This window comes from Nylanderia fulva, unplaced genomic scaffold (assembly GCF_048542155.1).
Source record: "Nylanderia fulva isolate GAGA-0341 unplaced genomic scaffold, ASM4854215v1 Scaffold266, whole genome shotgun sequence".
In the NCBI taxonomy this organism is placed as follows: domain Eukaryota; kingdom Metazoa; phylum Arthropoda; class Insecta; order Hymenoptera; family Formicidae; genus Nylanderia; species Nylanderia fulva.
Genome location: NW_028190332.1, coordinates 108,362 through 129,280, shown reverse-complemented (window position 1 = coordinate 129,280; position 20,919 = coordinate 108,362). Strand labels below are relative to the sequence as shown.

Here is a 20,919-nt window from a genome sequence, read left to right as displayed (position 1 = left end):
TTAAATATAATTACTCTGCCCATGCAAGAGGCAAAGCACGGAAAAGTAAATGTGCTATAGTAAAAGTATAAAGGATTCCTTATAGGAAAAGTAAAAAGCCGCCTCAAGAATCTATATCGGACGATGTTTAGTAGAACCGAAGAATTACCAATGTCCCATCAGTGTAATTAATACAACTGATAAGCCGATCGAGATCCACACACCCCTCGTAACCGTAGAAGACGTTTGCGAAGATAACGCGCACGAGTTATACACGATACATACAGACGAGACTCCGAATCTACTAACACGTGACGAACGAATCTGACAATTATTACGCACAAAACATTTAAATGAGAAAGAGAGGAAAGCGATACAGGAAATATGCAAAGAATATAGCGACGTGTTTTATTTAAGCGGAGAACCACTGCCATGCACAGCAACACTAAAACACGAGATAAACACGCGCGCCGATACCTCATCTGTCAATGTGAAACCGTATCGCCTTCCCGAGAAACACAATTCAGAAGTGAACAAGCAAGTACAGGAAATGCTAAAAGACGGAATTATTAGTACAAGCATTAGCCAGTGGAATGCACCGTTATTAGTAATGCCAAAAAAAGCTGACGCAACTGGCAAACCGCAATTAAGAGTAGTAGTCGATTTCCGGAAGTTAAATGAATTAACTATAGGCGATTTATTTCCACTGCCAAATATTACCGATATTTTGGATCAGCTAAGAAACGCGAAGTATTTTACGACCTCGCATCTGGATATCACCAGATACCGATGGCCGAGCGCGACAAAAATAAAACAGCCTTCTCTCTACGGACACTACAAGTTTCATAATGCCGTTTAGACTTAAAAATGCACCTGCGACTTTCCAACGACTCATGAACTCGGTGCTAATCGGGATACAAGGGCTCCGATGTTTCGTTTATCTCGACGACATTGTTAGATACGGATCCAATTTAGAGGATCACAACAGAAGACTCGCGGAAATATTACAATGCTCACGAAAACACAATCTCAAACTACAGCCTGACAAATGCGAAATTTTACGAAAAGAGGTAATATACCTTGGACATATTATTTCCGAAAACGGTATACTGCTAGATCCGTCGAAATTAGAGGCGGTAAAAAATTTTCCAACACCACGGAAAGTAAAAGACGTACAATCGTTTATCGGACTAAAAGGTTATTACCGAAAATGTGTAAAAAATTTTTTGCGAATCGCAAAACCATTAACAAAATTAACGAGGAAAACGAAAACATTCGAATGAAAAAACAAACAACAAATTGCGTTTGAAAAATTAAAAGAAAAATTAATGACAGCGCCAGTGCTAAAGTATCCGGACTTCAATGAAGAATTCAACGTGACTACCGATGCCTCGGACTTTGCAATCGGAGCCGTACTATCACAAGGAACGGTAGGCAAGGATAGACCTATCGCATACGCCAACCGAGTATTATCTCGCGCGGAACAAAATTGTAATACTACGGAAAAGGAACTATTGGCTATTGTATGGGCTGTTAAACATTTTCGACCATACATTTACGGCACAAAGTTTAAAATAATTACCGATCATAAACCTTTGATATGGTTGTTCAATGTAACTGATCCCGGGTCTAGATTAATCCGCTAGAAATTGAAACTCGAGGAGTATGATTATGAAATCATACACAAGGCTGGACGAGTAAACGGGAATGCCGACGCGCTAAGCCAACAAGTAACCCGAGATATCAACGAGGAGACAAAAAATAGAATCTTCATGTTAGAAGAAAACAAAGAAAAAAAGAAGAGGAAGAATTCGCCGATAATACAAGGAAATATTCTGTAAAGAAAAAGAATCAAATACTCTACAAATATCACGATGCACCCACAGAAAAGCATCAAGGAATCGAACGAACAATCAAAAAAATTCGATTAAATCATAACTGGCCAGGATTGACAAAAGATATCGAACAATATATCGCCAAATGCAAATCCTGCCAAAAAAATAAGTTTTCGCGACGAATAAAGGCACCCCTTGTAATCACGGATACCCCGAATAAACCATTCGAAAAATGTGCATTAGATATTTTCGGACCCTTAACAGTTACCACTAATAAAACCAAATACTTGTTAACATTTTAGGATAGCTTGACGAAACTCAGTAAAGCGATACCGATCGCAAATCAAGAAGCAAATACCGTCGCCAAAGAGTTTGTTACAAAAATAACTTTTGAACACGGCATTTCCAAAAAAATTTTAACAGACCAAGGCACAAATTTTATGAGCGAAGTATTTAAAAATATATGCAAATTATTAAGAATAAAAAAGATACAAACAACCGCGTATCATCCCGAAAGTAATGGAGCATTAGAAAGATTGCACCGCACATTAGCCGATAATCTGCGACAATATATAAATGCTGACCAAACCGACTGGGATGAATGGGCGCCATACGCAATGTTTACATATAATACCACTCCTCATACAGCTACGAAATATACCGCCTTTGAATTAATATACGGACGACAAGTCAAACTACCGACAGCACTAATGAAACCGCCCAAACTAACGTATAGCTACGATGACTATCTACAAGAACTAAGAGAAAGAATACGTGCCTCAAATCAACTTGCGAAGGAAAATATTAAACAAGAACAAATAAAATCGAAAGAATACTTTGATAAATCCGCGAAAGAAACCAAATTTAAAATAGGCGACAAGGTACTCGTATATGATAAGACACTCCGACGCGGACGATCCAAGAAATTAGACGCATTATGGGCAGGACCGTACACAATAATAGAAAAAAATTCAAGCGTCAATTATACAGTAAAGAAAGGAAGAGGAGCGATACGCATGCACACAAACAGATTAAAATTATTTATTGAAAATTAAGACTTACCTAGTCTTCTATCGCAAATGAGTCAGGACTGGTCGCCCCCACCAAAACCACTACCTCACGCACCACTCGCGCACCAGTACGCGTATCGAGAGTGATGTGCAAAGAGTGCGGCTCACCCGCCCTCCGGGACACATTCGCCCACCGGAACACCACATCGTACGCCCGGGTATATTGGTTCTCCGTCATTTCGGGCCCCACAACAGGGGCGCGAGCGCGACAATAGGGACACAACAGGTCGTACATTCGCGTGTAGGCATTGCACCTTATACAATTGAAACGGAAATCCATAACGATAATACGCCGTGCCACACGTAAGAAAAGTTGTCCTAAGACTAAAAGGTGACGACAGAAGACACGTAGAAGGAACGTTCTTCTTCCATGATAAGAAATTGCAAACGAAAGTATAAGGACAAAGTAGTAAGAAGAATTATATATATATTATTACAGGGCACTTTCACTCTTAATCTGCAACGCTGCAGTACTCAAGAAAGAAAGTGGAAAGAATCAACCGTATGAGATAACAGAGTTCAAGCACAGTCCAGGAATATATTTCGAGCAAATCGGACTACACTTTTCCAAGAAAACATGGAAATTAGTAATAAAATTAAATCTTGCACCTTTAAATTACAGACATGAACAAATTGCCAACTATATGAAACAGACAGAAATGATGTGCGTCGAAACAGAGAGTACATGCGTAAACTCGATTAATATTATAAAACAGAAATTAAAATACCTAAACAACATAAAAAATCAAATTGATACCCTATACAAAGGACCTACAAACAAACGTCGAGGACTAATAGACGGTATAAGATCAATAACAAAAACATTATTCGGAATCATGGACGCAAACGATGAAAAACAAATAAACGAACAGCTAGAATTAATAACAAACAAGCAACGTGTATCCAAACACGCGATTCGAAACCAACTAAAAGTAATAAACGCTACAGTAGCACATTTAGATAGACTAGAAAACATAATCGACCATAATGAGAGACTGCTAAAACAGACTATGACCGAAACTTTTACCTTAGAAAAAATAAACGAACATTTCAGGGCAATAGAAGCAATTGTAAACGAACTAATAAAGGATACAGAAAACGTATTAGAATACTTAACATATATACGAAAAGGCAAAATGCACCCCAAATTAATACCAATAGACGAGATTGTAAATAATTTAAAAGATGCGGCAGCACAGCTTCCCAAAGGATCGTATTTAAAATTCGTACAGACGAATGGTTATCGATAGAAAAAAACATTGTGATAACAGCGTACCACGAATCAGATAAAATATATACTATTTTGCGTTTTCCTTTAATTGTACAACCGACATATGACATTATAAAAGCGATAAAATTTCCTACGCCATACATAAATAATGTATACAATTCTAGTTTTGAGACTTTCGCGGCCATTGGAATCATCAATGCAACAGGTTTCCGGATGGATGCCGTGTGGTTTAACAGCGTAATGCCGACGTTTCGCAAACGTTGCAGTTTGCATCTTCAAGGCTGAGAGCTTCGATATTGAGCTTTCTTGGGTTGTAATCCTTATATATATATTATGGGAGGTTTTTCATCTACGGAAAAGTATTCCGTAATGACGCCGCCTAGTGGTGTGAGTGTATATTAAGGGCAGTGTGCCAAATAGGGTTTGTTTAATAACCTTTGTCGCGGTTGAGGTTGTCGGGATGTTTCAGAATTTCTAGGGCTTCACGATGTTTTCTGGCGAAATAGCTTTGCGAGGGGGCTAGTCTGGTTGCTTTGTCGTATTGTACCGAGTGTCCCGAATACAGAAAAACAAATATAATAAAATCAAACCAGAAACCTTAACTCCAATACCCACACATACAGTAGAAAATCTGAGCAGTCAAGCTCTTTCTTCTTCTGAAATCTCTATTCTTGCCAAAGGACATAATTTTACCATCACCCTCAATCATATTCCTACGGAAGAAATTATCAGCCAAGTTGAAACAGCTATCTTCCACCTTCCCGCTGAAACAAGCAACGATATTAGAAATTGAATTACTAACGTTCTTCACAAAGCCAAACTTCCCAGTCAAAATATAAGCAGGGAAGAACGATTAGCACTCCGTAGTCTCAAATAGAATAGTAAGATTATTGTTCTATTGGAAGACAAGAGAAACACTACAGTAGTTATGGACAAAAATGAATACTGCGACAAAATCAAGGCCATGCTCTCAGACCACAATGTCTATAAAAAACTTAAACGCAACCCGACCTCCAGCATAGAGAAAAAACTTCTTTGCTTTTCAAAAATGCAGGTCTCCCTCTTCTAACAACTAAAAAGCTAACCCCTCGAGTTTCTTCAGTCCCCAGACTTTATGGTCTTCCGCAAATCCATAAAGATTCAGTTCCATTACGCCCTATTGTTAGCAATATCGGAGGACCCACTTATCAATTAGCTCAGTTTCTTGTCATACCTCTCCAAACCCTTACAGGACTCAATGATTCCCACATTAAAAACTTAACAGACTTTGTGAGCAGGATTACCAAACTCAAAACAAAAACTAATGGCATTCTTGTCAGTTTTAAAATAGTATCTTTGTTTACGAATGTTCCAGTACAAGACACTCTAGATATTATTAAAAAATCTGAAAACATTGACTCAAACTTTTTCCCATTAATAGAACATTGCCTAACCTCAACCTATTTCCAATTTCAAGGAGAGTTCTATGAACAAACCTCCGAAGCAGCAATGGGATCTCCCATCTCACCTATCATTGCAAACATTTTCATGGAACATTTTGAAAATAAAGTTCTGAAAAACGCACCTCTCAAACCCTCTACATAGTTTCGATATGTTGATGACACTTTTGTCATCTGGAGTCATGGCAGAGAAACGCTCTCTCAATTTCTCGACTTTCTAAATTCTCAGCACCGCGGTATTCAGTTCACAATGGAAATAGAACAGAATAATCAGCTCCCCTTTTTAGACGTGTTAGTTACAAAGAACGAAGACGGCACCTTAGGCCATCGGGTTTATCAAAAACCAACACATACGGATCGTTACCTTCATGCCACCTCTCATCATCACCCCAGCTCAGAAGAATTCTGTCCTTAGTTCATTAATATACAGAGCCTTAACAATTTCTGAACCAACCTCCCTGAATGAAGAATTAGAACATATCAACCAAGTCTTGACCAAGAATGGGTACAACATCAAAGACATCCATTGAACAACTGAAAGGTTGAAAAATGAAATCTCCAGTTCTACAAATATGAGTGCATCAAGTGAAAAAGAAGAAAAAGAAAAAAAAAGATAAAAAATGGACGATCCTTCCGTATCTTCAGGGTACAATAGAACGCATTAGCAGAATCCTGGGTAAACACAATATCAAAGTAATTTCCAAACCTCAAAATAAGATTGCGCAACTACTTCCTAATCCCAAGGACCGGAGACCACACTTAGAAACACCAGGTGTATACAGAATTCCTTGCTCCTACGGAAAAGTGTACATAGGAGAAACTGGGAGAAAGATCAGTACACGAATTAAGGAACACCAATAAAGTGCCAGGTACTGCCATTTTAGTCAATCAGCCTTGGCAGAACATTGGATGGAGAGGGGACACTCGGTACAATACGACAAAGCAACCAGACTAGCCTCCTCGCAAAGCTATTTCGCCAGAAAACATTGTGAAGCCCTAGAAATTCTTAAACATCCCGACAACCTCAACCGCGACAAAGGTTATCAAACAAACCCTATTTGGCACACTGCCCTTAATATACACTCACACCACTAGGCGGCGTCATTACGGAATACTTTTTCGTAGATGAAAAACTTCCCATAATATATATATAAGGATTACAACCCAAAAAAGCTCAATATCGAAGCTCTCAGCCTTGAAGATGCAAACTGCAACGTTTGCGAAACGTCGGCATTACGCTGTTAAACCACACGGCATCCATCCGGAAACCTTTTGCATTAATGTATACAATTATATTAAAATAAACAATCCAATTATTGTATTATAGTAAATAAGGAAAAATTAACGTACGCCATAATGACAAAAAAGAAGTTAGAGCAATGTAGCAAAATAAATGCACAATATGTATGCAAATAAAATACACCCATATATCGCATAGATGTAGATGCACCGTGCGAAATCCAAATGTATACACTACGACAACGTTATCAGGATAAATGTAATGTAAGACAATATACCTCGTCCCACACGATATGGATAACCTTACATCAAGAAGACACTTGGCTATACTTGACCTCCGCCGAACAGACAATAACTATACGATGCGACGGACGATCAGAAAATAAAAAAATAAAAAACACAGGCAAGATTACATTAAACGAAAACTGTAAACTGACAACAACAGACACAACATTACAAACGGCAGAAAAATCGTACGAAAATACCTTAGAAACTTTCCTACCAAATATAAATATAATAATTCCACGAAACGAAAAAGTAGAACATAACCAGGACACATTAGAAAACATCTCACAACATCGTTTGGAATTGACAAAACTAAGAGCCAAAATAGAAACTATAGACAACGACTTACAAAACAACAAACAAAATTTTTATGCACAGAAGCAATTTGTCTATCCAATGACATTTACCGGAATAGTAATGACAGTAGCTGCAATATTTATTATAACATGGATAATAATAATAAAAAGAAACAATAAAAACAAAAAACCGAAAGTTACAATAAATAATGACTTCGAAATACCGAGATCAATCCTAAGAAGGAGTCAAAGTACTAGATTTTAAGAAACGATTGTAATATTATACTGTAACGGGAAACTACTATTATACGTAAATTAAGAAATTAAAAACGAAAAACTTCGTACCTCCGTTTTTCTTTTTCAACGGGGGAGGATTGTTATAGTCCGAATGACTATAACTATGTTATATTAAATATAGTTTTAATAATAAATTAGTAAGTCGGCCATTATGCAATCGTTTGAGAAACGTTCTCACGCTCTCGCAAAGCGCTTATCGCGAGAAGACGCAAACGCGACAGAATATAAGCGTTACGCCGAAAACCGCGGATCGCAAGCGAAGAATAACCTGCTTCGCTTGCGCCTAGATAAAACGTGTGAATAAAAATTAGCCAATGGGAGAGCTTTTCTACATCTTCCCCCAAAAGATAGAAAAGAACAGGAGACCACCGCGAACGGAGAGCGAGGCGATGAAGTCAGTCGCTAACGAAAATCCTAAAAGACAAGTCGCTAATTAGAACCTAACTAAGAGTCGAAGACAAGCTGCAGAATATAACTATCGCCTGTAATCTAACTGCCGAGTGCGGGCATACTTATAACTAACCACCCAGGTGGGATTAGACAGAATTAAACCAACTCGAGAAATAAGAGAAATAAAAGATTCATTCAAATAAACAAGTAAATATAAAAAAAAACTATTAATCTCGGCTCGAATTATTGTGTTACAATAAAAATAAAATCTAAACAAGTAAAGTTCGTCAAAGTGGAGACGCCCGCCGATCCTAGGATCCTCATCCTTCAGTCGGTTAAGACTCAAAATTTTCCGTGCCTTCCCGGAGGCACAACAAATCTTTCTCGCGGATTCCGGTAGATTTAACGTTGGAGCAGACGATAAACGGTGATGCAACACGTCAACTCACTGGAATCGTTTATCTGACAAACTCCATTGCCGCTAGACATTGGGCAAGAAATCATGGGGCCAGAACGCGAATAATATCACATGTGTTAACTCGTGCAGGACTTAACAAGAGCCACCAAGACGTCGCCGCTGACCTACACACAGTGGGCCAGAATCCCGAAAACGTGGCCAAAAGTAAAAAAAAAAATTTTTGATTTTATGAAATGTGACTATTGGATTTTGTAGAGGACTGTACCCCCCACCTCATGCTAAAATACCAAAGATCACATTTCTGTATATAAAACTCTAGCTCAGTTCAATGTTGACCTTCGCACTGAACAGTTGTGGCAGTCGCAGTTAACCGAAATTTCACCGCTCTGGTCTAACGTTAATATTTCAAGGATAAAGTGTTCAAATTAAATCGTGCAAAATGGATTGTGTTCCTGGTGGTATGTACAACAAAACAAAACGATAATATTATATAAATATGTGTTACATATGTTGTTTTTTTAAAATCGAACTTTGGTCTGTACAATACAATGTATTTTGGAGAAATTAAATTTTTACCGAACGAAATAGTTATGTATACCACCGCATTCCAAGGTCGGATTGGTAAAATCTTTTAAATTAAATTCCTTTTCCTGCAATATTTCCTGCAATAGAACGGAGCAGAATTTCAAAAAAAAATACGCCAACTGGCTATTAAACACTGCAGAATTTATAATAAAAGACGAATCTCTGTCAACGCAAACTTTCCTCTTTCGAATCGTGCAATTTCTAGCTGCCCGTAGCTGCCCGTGTAAAAATGCGATAAAGTTTTGTAAAGCGTTACGCGTTATTTGTTTCGGTATCGAATGCTGTGCCAAGCATTTTAATATAGGTGAATCGCGCCGTACATTTTCTGTCCGTTAAAATTTTTGTTCCAAGGGTCTGCTATTATCTCGCATTGTGTCTAAGGCTTTAGATACTCCAGAAAGTACAGTACCATCCAAAAGTTTAGTAGAAATACAACTATTTTTCTGCCACATACATTTCTTTATAATTTGTAACTACAAATGCTATTATATTACCATTCGTTTTTATAGTATTACAATAATTTATAACAATATTAATTTATAATTATATAAATAAAATTAGATAAGTCAAAGGCAAGAGCCACCATTCACAAATTGTTTGCAAAAAAGGAAAAAAAAACGAAAATTTAATATGTAATTACATTATACAATACAAACAAATTTAATATGTAATTCCATTATATTATACAAATTGATCGCCTATTATAATTACAAAATAATCGCTTATTATTAATCTAGTATAAATACGAAATATATATATTATCGTGGTTAGTGGTGATTTTATGTGTAGATATTACCAAAGGCAGCCCAGATCTTTTATTAACATCAGATCGGTGTTCTTTAATTTGTCCCACATACGAAACATCACAATCATTACAATTTATTTTATAAACATCACAATTATTACAATTTATTTTATATCTACTGAAGATGATCCGAAAAAAGGATCGAAACGTTTAAAAGAATGATTAATATTTTTACTAATTAATTTGTTGTAGATAATATATATATTTCGTATTTATACTAAATTAATGATAAGCGATTATTTTGTAATTATAATAGACGATCAAATTGTGTAATATAATAGAATTACATATTAAATTTGTTTGTATTGTATAATGTAATTACATATAAAATTTTCGTTTTTTTTTCTTTTTTGCAAATAGTTTGTGAATAGTGGCTCTTGCCTTTGACTTATCTAATTTTATTTATAATTAACAATGCCTTTGAAAAATCTCAATTATTTTAATTATATAAATAATATTATAAATTAATTATTAATATAAATTAGTTATATCTAATATTATTTTTATAAATTATTACATTGATGACATTTAACTGGAACAAGATATGTAACACATAAATCTGCGTAATATATAAATAATATTAAAATATTAACATTTATAATTATATTTGTTTTATGTACAGGATCCGACACAAACGTAATAAAATGCACGAACGAAGAAATATTTAATATTATGAAAACAAAGATGAAGGATAGCGTGTCAGAACAAATCGAAATTTTAGAAGCAGCATGGACTGAGAAATTAGGGCGCAACATTTGTATTCTTGCAGATCAAAAGCCTGCACTTTCTAAATATTTCCATTCACTCCGAATTAAATGGCAAAACTGCAATAGAACGGAGCAGAATTTCAAAAAAAGATACGCCAACTGGCTATTAAACACTGCAGAATTTATAATAAAAGACGAATCTCTGTCAACGCAATCGAAAACAGGTCGTCCATCCTTATCATTTTCTGATGCGTCTGAACGATCGAGGCGCAGAAAAACAGAAGAACTTCGCACATCTAACACCACTGAAGAATTAGCTTACGCTACTCAAATGAATCTTCGCTCTTCAGGACAATTAAATGCTTCAAAAATTGTAAAAGATGTAACTTTGACAAGCCCAACAAGAGCTACTAAATATATGAAAGCTGCTACATCTCAAGTTGAACAAACTTTATCGAATGATGCAGCATTGTCAGTTCTAATTGAACACAAGTTCTCAAAACGTACGTATCAAAGTATTAGAAACATAGGCAAAGAAAATAACTGTAAATTATATCCATCCTATAATAATGTTGTAAAATCTAAAAGACTTTGTTATCCACCACGTACTGACATCACGATCAAAGAGAATTATGCTGAAGTAAAATTACAAAGTATACTAGATCACACGGCACAACGTATTTTATTACTGCAAAGGGAAGTTATTGGTACTTTGAGCATTGAAAACATTAAAAATTTGCATCTTACTTGTAAGTGGGGTTGTGACGGAAGCTCTGGACACAGTGTTTATAAGCAGAAATTTAACGAAGCCGGCATATCAGATGAAAATGTGTTCTTCACGTCATTTGTGCCATTACAACTTGTTTGTAAAGACGAAAAATTAGATACGGATCTTGTAATATGGCAGAATCCTAGAACATCATCTCCTAGGTTCTGTAGACCAATAAGACTACAATTTGAACACGAAAATGCTGAAACAACAGCTCATGAAGTGAATGATATCAAACAACAAATAAATTCGCTTAATCCCCTTGTGACACAAGTACATGGCATGGAGATCCGCGTTCAATATAACATGAATTTCACGATGATTGACAATAAGGTTTGTAATGCAGTGTCAGAAACGAAATCAACGTTACGATGTTATTTATGCAATGCTACATCCAAGGACTTCAATGATATACGTAAGATGCTACAAAGAAAAGTAGAAACAAGCAATCTCCGATTTGGAATTTCGACACTGCATGCCTGGATACGTCTTTTTGAATGCTGTTTGCATTTATCGTACAAACTTACAATTAAAAAATGGCGAGTAAATTCTGACGAAGAAAGAGAAATTGTCGAGACACGTAAGTCGATCATTCAAAGAGGATTTCAAATACAATTAGGATTAATAGTCGATCGTCCAAAGCCTGGTTGTGGAAGTACCAATGACGGCAATACGGCAAGACGTTTTTTCGAAAATTCTACAACATCAGCCACAATAACAGGCGTATCCGAAAGCCTTATAAATCGATTTCACATCATTCTGCAAGTTATCTCTAGTGGTTTCGAAATTGATAACGAATTATTTAGAGCATATTCTTTAGAAACTGCCAATGAGTTCGTAGAATTATATCCGTGGTATTACATGCCGACATCTATTCATAAACTCTTAATTCACGGCCCGGAAATTATAGAACACTTTTTACTGCCTATTGGACAATTGTCCGAAGAAGCACAAGAGGCACGTAATGAAGATATTAAAAGATTTCGTGAAGATTTTGCGCGAAAATGCTCTAGAGAAAAAACGATGGAAGATGTTTTTAATCGATTGATGATTACTTCAGATCCGTATATTTCAAGTATACGAAAACAACCACGAAAATCTTTTAAATCGTTATTACCACAAGCTCTTGAATTATTAACTTCTCCGACAATCCCTGTATCAAGCACTGATAATTTACAAATTGCTATTAATTATGACAGCGAATCTTCAGTTACTGATAATGAATCCGACGCTAATTGCGATTCTGAAAATGACGAAGATTTTTGTTTGTAAAAATTTTTTAACTTATTTACAATATTTTAATGTACAAATAATAATTGAAAATATATATTTTTTATCTTCATTGAACCAAAAACAATAAATATTTTCGTTTTTCCAAAGTCATACGATTTTTCATATTTCAGTCCTATATTCTGCTTCTACTACGTTCTTTTCATTTATTTCTATTTCAAATTCGTGACCAGCGATGTCGAAAACCCCACGATATCAAGTTTTCAGTCACTTCCTATAATTTTTTAATATATGCATCTGCCATATTGGATCCGCCATACTGTTTTTTGAAATTTGCACTTCAGATTCGTAATCAGCGACGTCGAAAACATTTATATACCAAGTTTTACAAAAATCGAACAATGGCTTCATATTTTGGCCACGTTTTCGGGATTCTGGCCCACTGTATTATACACCCTGATCGAATAAAAAAACATCGTAAACAAATTGAAGCTTTCTTGCACAGTATCCAACAGACCATCAACCCATTCTTTTCTTCAATAGATAAAAATCAACTGTACAATATTTCAACTGAGCAGGCTACCACTCCAGAAATAGCAAATAGCTTGTTGAACGCAGTGTCAGCCGGAATGTTTCTGCGAGATTAATTCATAACGGAATGTAATATAAACTCAGATAGATTTCACTAACCATTGAAAAAAAATCCGGTGCTGACTTTTGCAAGTTTGAAGAAGAAAAAGAAAATTAAAATTGGTCTGAAAGTACATGAAGTTAAATTGCAGTGGGATTTGTTCGGTCGGTTATTGGCTCTATCGCTAGACACAAACATAGATCTTGAAAAGATACTCTGTTTTCCAATAACTCCAGTTCCGCTATTACTGTGCCATATAGATGGTTTTCTTAACAAGACTGTTAAGTCGGTACTGGTTAAAGAGTTGGAAAAAAATTGAAGAAATGGAAATACCGTCATTTAATGTAAATTTTGTAATTGTAGATGGCTTCTTCTTTTTAAATACTTTCAAAGAAATGCCGCGCAGTTTTGGGGATGTGTCAAAAAAGATTTTGCAATGTCTTGTTAATAACTCAGCAAGTCGAGTAGCCATTGTATTTGATCGCTACTTCACACCTTCTATCAAAGATTATGAGCACACTCTTCGAGGTAGTGTGGATGACAAGGATTTCTACATCTCCGGCCCTCAACAAACAAGAACAGCAGATTTTGCGAAAGATTTGAAAAACATCAAGTTTAAAGAAGCTCTTGTCAAGTTTTTTATCGATCATTGGGCTGATCAGAAGATGACTACAATTATCGGTAATAAAACAATATATCTGAGTCATGATTTGTGTTACGTATATTCAGTTACCAATAATAAAGTAACGCGAACCATCGATCATGAACTGTCATGTCCTGATTACGAAGAAGCGGATACAAAAGCAGTATTTCTTGCATGTCAGCTAAAAGAAGATTCCACTGTTACAATCAGAACCTCTGATACAGATATTGTTGTTATCATGTTGGCCAATATAAAACATTTTCAAGCATCAGTGAAAATATGGATAGATCTCGGAGTAAGTAATGCACGCCGATATATCGACGTTTCCGCACTCTCTATTAAGCTAGGCCCAATAGTTTTGCGAGCGCTACCAGCTCTTCATGCGCTAACAGGATGTGATTTCAACCCGGCATTTTATAGACGAGGCAAGAAAAAACCTCTCAATATTTTAATAAATTCAGAAATTTTTCAAAAAAAATTTGCAGGTTTGGGATCTAACGATTATAATATAGATGCATCTTTTAACATCATACAATCTTTTATCTGCCACTTGTATGGCCTAAAAAAATTAGATAATGTCAACAGAGATAGAATTGAAATCTTCAATAAGACATACAAGGTATCAGATACATCACAGCTCTTCTCGTTAAATGTTCGTAATTACAATGCTTGTTGCTTGCCACCATGTCAATCGGAGTTACTGCAGCAATTATTACGAACAAGATATATTGCTTGCTTGTGGAGGAATGCACACAATCCAAACAGCATCAACATGTCACCAACAAATTACGGATGGACAGATGTAAAAGGCAAATTGGAAATGACTTGGTTCGTTGGTAATCAATTACCAGAAGCGTACGACAATGTAATCATAACACCTGATATTGTAGGAGATACTCCAGATTCAGGTATATTTTCTTTTCAAAACTTTGATAACGTTTTTTATGAAATAAATAAAATAGTAAGTATTATAACGATTTCTTGTTACAGATATGCAAGCTGAAGATGAAATTGACGAACAAATCGAACCAGACTTGCAGTACGATGATAATTCCACGGAAGAAGAAGATGAAGATGAAGATGAAGATTTAAAAAAAATATTTTTAAAGTTTTTTTTATTTTTTTCTGTACCTATATATTATAATTAAAAGAAATAGATTTTTTTATTTGCATTCTATTTCTCATGTATTTTACTTGTCACATTTAGTAATTTAAAAAAACATTTTTTTTTAATTTAAAAATTTTTTTTAATTCGTCAGATTAAGAAAATCTCTCCAAATAATCGTCAGATTATGGATCAGCACGACTAGGACATCAAGCTAAATCACCTGTATAATAATCTGACGCGCTCGAGTATTTCAAAATGGCGATTTATTTTTGCATTATCAAGAAGCCGCCATGAGCTTGCGTCATGTCCGAATCGTCAATCTTTTGAATGGGAGCTTCTTTCGGGTTCACTTAACATCTCCTCTGAATATCTGACACGCTCGAATAAATTTTTTTTCCCGTTTTCAACCGTTCCGTACAGCCACCCTCACCATGCAAACCGGCAGATTAAGATACCTCCAATATCAGAGACACGTGGGACATATACACTATCAATATCTGATGCGCTCGAGTATTTTCATGTGACTATTTTTTTTTACATTTTTGAAAACCTGTAGACGCTTCCCCCACCGGTGAAAGGATGTACATTATATGACCTTTTTTTTCTATCATCTAATCTTCAAAATCCAATGAGTTTCTACGACGCTCGAGTAAATCCCCATTTAGCCTTCTGGGCTCACCTACTATAATATATTAACGTAAATGTGGCACCAGAATTTAAGGAATTAATTTTTTAATACGGAAAGCGACAGCATTTCGATCGCAAGCCTCGTCAATGTAAAAATCGAAATTTAAAATTGTGACCCAACTTTAAAATAAAACAAATCCGAATACGCAGTATTATTTAATATTGTTTCTAATTGTGGGAAGTGATTTTCGTTTCGCTTGTAGTCGTACGCTTTAGAAAATACAGTAGTTTAAAGAAAACTGTCAAAGTTGATTCTCTTCAAATTTCAAGATTCTCGAATTCTGCTTTTTCCATAAATATATTTTCAATTGTGAATGTTTTAAACAATAAAAATCGATCCTAAATACGATTGAGCATGATAATTTTAAATTTCATAAAGTTGGTCACTTTTTAAATTTTTCGCTTTGAAATCGACATTGATCTATCTTCGCTTAAAGATTTTTATTCGCAGTTGGAAATGTCGTGTCTTTAATATATTAACGTAAATGTGGCACCAGAGTTTAAGGAATTCATTTTTTAATACGGAAAACGACAGCATTTCGATCGCAAGCCTCGTCAATGTAAAAATCGAAATTTAAAATTGTGACCCAATTTTAAAATAAAGCAAATCCAAATTAGCAGTATTATTTAATATCGTTTCTAATTGTGGGAAGTGATTTTCGTTTCGCTTGTAGTCGTACGCTTTAGAAAATACAGTAGTTTAAAGAAAACTGTCAAAGTTGATTCTCTTCAAATTTCAAGATTCTCGAATTCTGCTTTTTCCATAAATATATTTTTCGATTGGGAATGTTCTAAACAATAAATCGATTCTAAATACGACTGAGCATGAGAATTTAAAATTTCTTAAAGTTGGTCACTTTTTAAATTTTTTGCTTCGAAATCGACATTGATCTATCTTTGCTTAAAGATTTTTATTCGTACTTGGAAATATCGTGTCTTTAATATATTAACGTAAATATGGCACCAGAGTTTAAAAAATTAATTTTTTAATACGGAAAACGACAGCATTTCGATCGCAAGCCTCGTCGATGTAAAAATCAAAATTTAAAATTATGACCTAACTATAAAATAACGCAAATCCGAATACGGCCTTATTTAAAATCGTTTATAGTTGTGTGAAGTGATTTTTTTTTTATTGTACTTGCACGCCTTGAAAATTACAGTGTTTAAAAAACCCGTCAAAAATGATTTTCTTCAAATTTCATGATTTTTAATTTCTAATATTTTTATCGATATCGTACAGATTTAGATTGCGAACGTTCCAAACAATAAGAGTCGTTTCTAAATACGACTGAACATGAGAATTTAAAATTTCTTTAAGTTGGTCACTTTTTAACTTTTTTGCTTCAAGATCGACAACGATCTATCTCCGCTTAAAACTTATTAGCATTTGCAAATATCGTGTTTTAGTTATGTACCTGTGGCATGTGACTTTAAAGAATTAATATTTTAATACGGAAGCTATATTAATTAACGCTACGTGCGCGCTATTTCTCAATATTATATTAACTTTTAATAGTTTAGAATTTTAATAATTTAGAACCAAAATACGTTTGTCCTAATATTAGTTTTATAATTTTTAATATTAGTACCTATTATTTTTTTTCAAGTTAGGTTTATTTTTCCTTAGATTAGATTTGTTTTTTTTAATATCAGTTTTTTATCCTAACGAAAAATTTAGTTTTGTTAGGATACGCACTGTCATCCGCGAGTTGGCTCTTACTGCCTGTCTTATACCTTTAAATTTATATTTATATTACAGAGCCTTGTTAAAACTCTCAGTTTTTTATATTAGTTAGTTGAAAAAATAGAAGTCGCTACAGTAATTCCCTCCCGAAAAATAAAAAAATTTTTACACATATATCCACTTTTATATTCCACTGCTGCTCTGCTGTAATCCCATATGGTTTGGCACTGATCACTGCACTGTTTTTTCTATTATTTTATATTTGCAATAATTATTCTCGCACTTCACTACACACAGATGCACTTCAGAATAAACGGACGATACGGACGAAATAAACGGACAAAAAAATAATATCACTCGCGAATGCATTCGGCACTTTCGAGCATCCCGCTCGATCACGTTCGATATCGCATTCGCGAATAAAAACACGAACAAAATATCTGTTGAAAAAATATGCTTTTTCGATTCCGGGAAAGCGAGCGTCCAAATATTAATCACATTAAACGCATCGAAATGCCCTTAAATTTACTCGTGATGTCTACAGAGGTCTATCGCGACATCTCCCGGCGCGCCGCGTCGTTTCGCGACATCCATAGAGGTCTATCGCGACATCTCTCGGCCAGCCGCGTTATTAGGTGACATCGCGAAGCGAACAAAGTGGTATGGCGGAGTGATACTTGAGCGCCATTGACCGTTACGCGGATAGTCACGAAAGCTCAGTATCTTAAGCAATTGAGGGATATGGCCGCCCCTCCCCTAGAATTTGAATCGACGGTTTTGAGACGAAAAGTCGAGCTTCTTGGACACTTTCTCCGATATTCAGGCACTCCAGGAGATGCTGGAGCACTCGCGGAACTCCTCGTCGAGCGGATGATTCCGAAACACCGCACGAGAGCCGCTGTATATGTCGAAATACAGTCGAAAACGATATCTCAAGCGATAGTCCCTCTCCCTTGCCACTCCTACAGCTCGCAATTCCGCGAATTCGCGATGATCCGAGACTCCCGGAGTCCCGTCGATGCCAAGATACCCTTCGAGACAATGAAGAATTCTCGCGAGGCTCTCGGGGAGCGAGTAGCGTCAAAATATGCGCGAAAATCACGGCGGAATAGTCTCAAGCAAGAAACGTCCTCCATCCCCTTCCCACCAATCTCCAATTCGCGATGTTCCGAGGCTCTTGGGTCCTCATCGACGCTCGGATGCTCTTTGAGCATATTATTCGGTCCACCGCGTCAAAACACGACACTCCCGGATTTGCACTCCCGTTTATTCGCGTTACTCACGCACGAAATCCAGACAAGACGCGGAGCATTCGCGACGCATCTCTACTCCTCCGCCGCTGGACTCGCACTGACTAATGGCGGCGTTGGCTGAAGTTCGTGACGTCACGTCAGAATCGGACGATTTCATGTGTTACTACGCGCGGGAGTTTTCAACGCGTAAATAATAAATAATATATAATCAGCAAAGTACATAATTTTAATTTGCCGAATATCAATTATGTACATAATTTTATTATAAGGGAATACATAATTTTAATTCCCGATTTTCTATTATGTACATAATTTTAATTCGTCGAATTTCTATTATGCACACAATTTTAATTTTTAATTTTTTATTATATATACATAATTTTAATTCGCCGTATTTCTATTATGTAAATAATTAAAATTGTACATAATAGAAATTTGATCTATTAATATTATCTACAATACATAATAAAACTTCGGAAATTAAAATTATTTACATAATGGAAATTCAGGTATTAAGATTATGTACATAATAGGAATTCGGCAAATTAAAATTATAATCATATAATAGAAATTGAAGAATACAAATTATGTACATAATAAAAATTTGGCAAATCAAAATTTAAAACATAATGAAAATTTAATAATTAAAATTACGCAATGAAAATTCAAGAATAAAAAATAATCTGTAATTTGTGCGGAAAAAATTTACGAAATAAAATTTTACGAAAATGTTAGATTTATAATGAAGAGAAAAACTATTCATTCTTTTTACATAAATTTAGCTTTCATTTATATTTTATTTTTTTTTAATGTAAACTTTCGTTATATTGTTTGTGACGTGACGCTTTTGGAGCGCCGTCACAAGGGCAGAAAGTCCGATCGGGTAGGACGCGGAGATCTGGAGCGCCCCTCATTTCGGAGAGGGTGCGATCCGTTTCTTGTATTTTTATTTTTGCGAGACTCACAATTGCACGCAGCATCGGCCTGTCGATGCACGTGCAGCGCGATTTATAGAGAGAGCGACAGCGACGGTCCGAGAGAACGGCCGGAGACCATTTTGTAAATCAAAAGAAAGCGAGACGGGATGTGCCGGAATGCCGCAGCAGAGAGAGAGATAGAGCGAGAGTGAGAGAGAGCACGGGACCTCGCGCAGCTAAGTATCGAGTGGCCAAAAATTATGTGAATATCTCTCGCGCAAAATTTAATGCAGGTGACTTCTTCTAGAGTACCGAGAGAACTCCGAGCCGTATCAACTCCGGGGCCAATCCTGGAGAGAGACGACGGAGGGCCCGGCCAGCCTACCGCCTATTCCCCAAGGAGAAATGCCAAAAGAGCAAACTCGGAGAAACATCCTCTCGGGCAGCTTTAAAAATACCGGCGAGAAATTACCCCAGCTAGGAGGAAAGTCAGGGAGACCCTAGAGTTCCCGCCATCGACCCTATCATCGATGGAATGCGCAAGAGATCGGCGCGGCGCTTAAGGTACCAAGGCGCGCGAGGCCCGGCTCTTCACTGTTCGGTGTGCCATAAGCCAGAGAGGGTGCCTCCAGATCTCCAGTTGTGCGACCAGAGGACCAATTTTTACCGTCAAATACTGTAAGCCGCCTCTCGGGTAGCCGTACGTAATTGTTGGTTGGTGCCGTGGGTGGCGAGAACGTAGAGTAATTACCGTGAGTACCGTGTCCTCTCGTTATCGTATCGTTTTGTGTTAGAGAGAGCGGTCTTTTTCTCTGAGTATCGTACCGCAGGGCTAGCCGACTTCGAGTTTCGCGAGCCGAGCGCTCTCCGAAAAAGTGCCGCCGATAGTCAATCGTTCCGAGAGCAAGAATCGTAAATTCTTGTTTGCCGATATATTCAAAGTAACGTTTATTACATATTCGATCATTAGATTTTCGGGATTTGCGTGCAGCCGTTCTCCGCGAGTGTGTTAAATATTTCAATTTTCGACTCGGCGAGAGAGTCGTGCGAGAAAGTCACGAAATTACCGTTATCTGATTGTTACCTTTTTTTTGTATACCGCGCCGTGTCTTGAATTATGTTTATGTGACCTCTGTATATACCGCGTGTCCGCGATAATAAGTTTGAACAGCACACCGTTTACCAATTTTTTTTCTTTGTGAATTCCGTTCGTATAATATTGTCGCGAAATTGTTAAAAGTGTTTAACATTGTTATAATTAATGAAAATTTAATAGATCGATTTCGTCATACCGACATATTTGCATATATCATTATATTATATTCTTCTATACCGCTAGCCTCTATGTTAATGTCCGTTATATAATTATATTGTCAATATATACTTACTACATGTAAAATTGTTAGTCCTAAGTGTTT

The 20,919-nt window shown here is 36.2% G+C and overlaps 1 protein-coding gene across 1 annotated transcript; it reads left to right on the top strand.

Moving 5' to 3' along the window:
• The first annotated feature begins 8,821 nt into the window (after nucleotides 1–8,821).
• Nucleotides 8,822–12,687, top strand: LOC114940653 (uncharacterized). The gene is made up of 2 exons (XM_085483746.1): nucleotides 8,822–8,937; nucleotides 10,492–12,687. Exons 1-2 carry the CDS (start codon nucleotides 8,919–8,921, stop codon nucleotides 12,615–12,617), a joined length of 2,145 nt encoding a protein of 714 aa, XP_085339872.1. The 5' UTR covers nucleotides 8,822–8,918; the 3' UTR covers nucleotides 12,618–12,687.
• Nucleotides 12,688–20,919: the final 8,232 nt, after the last annotated feature.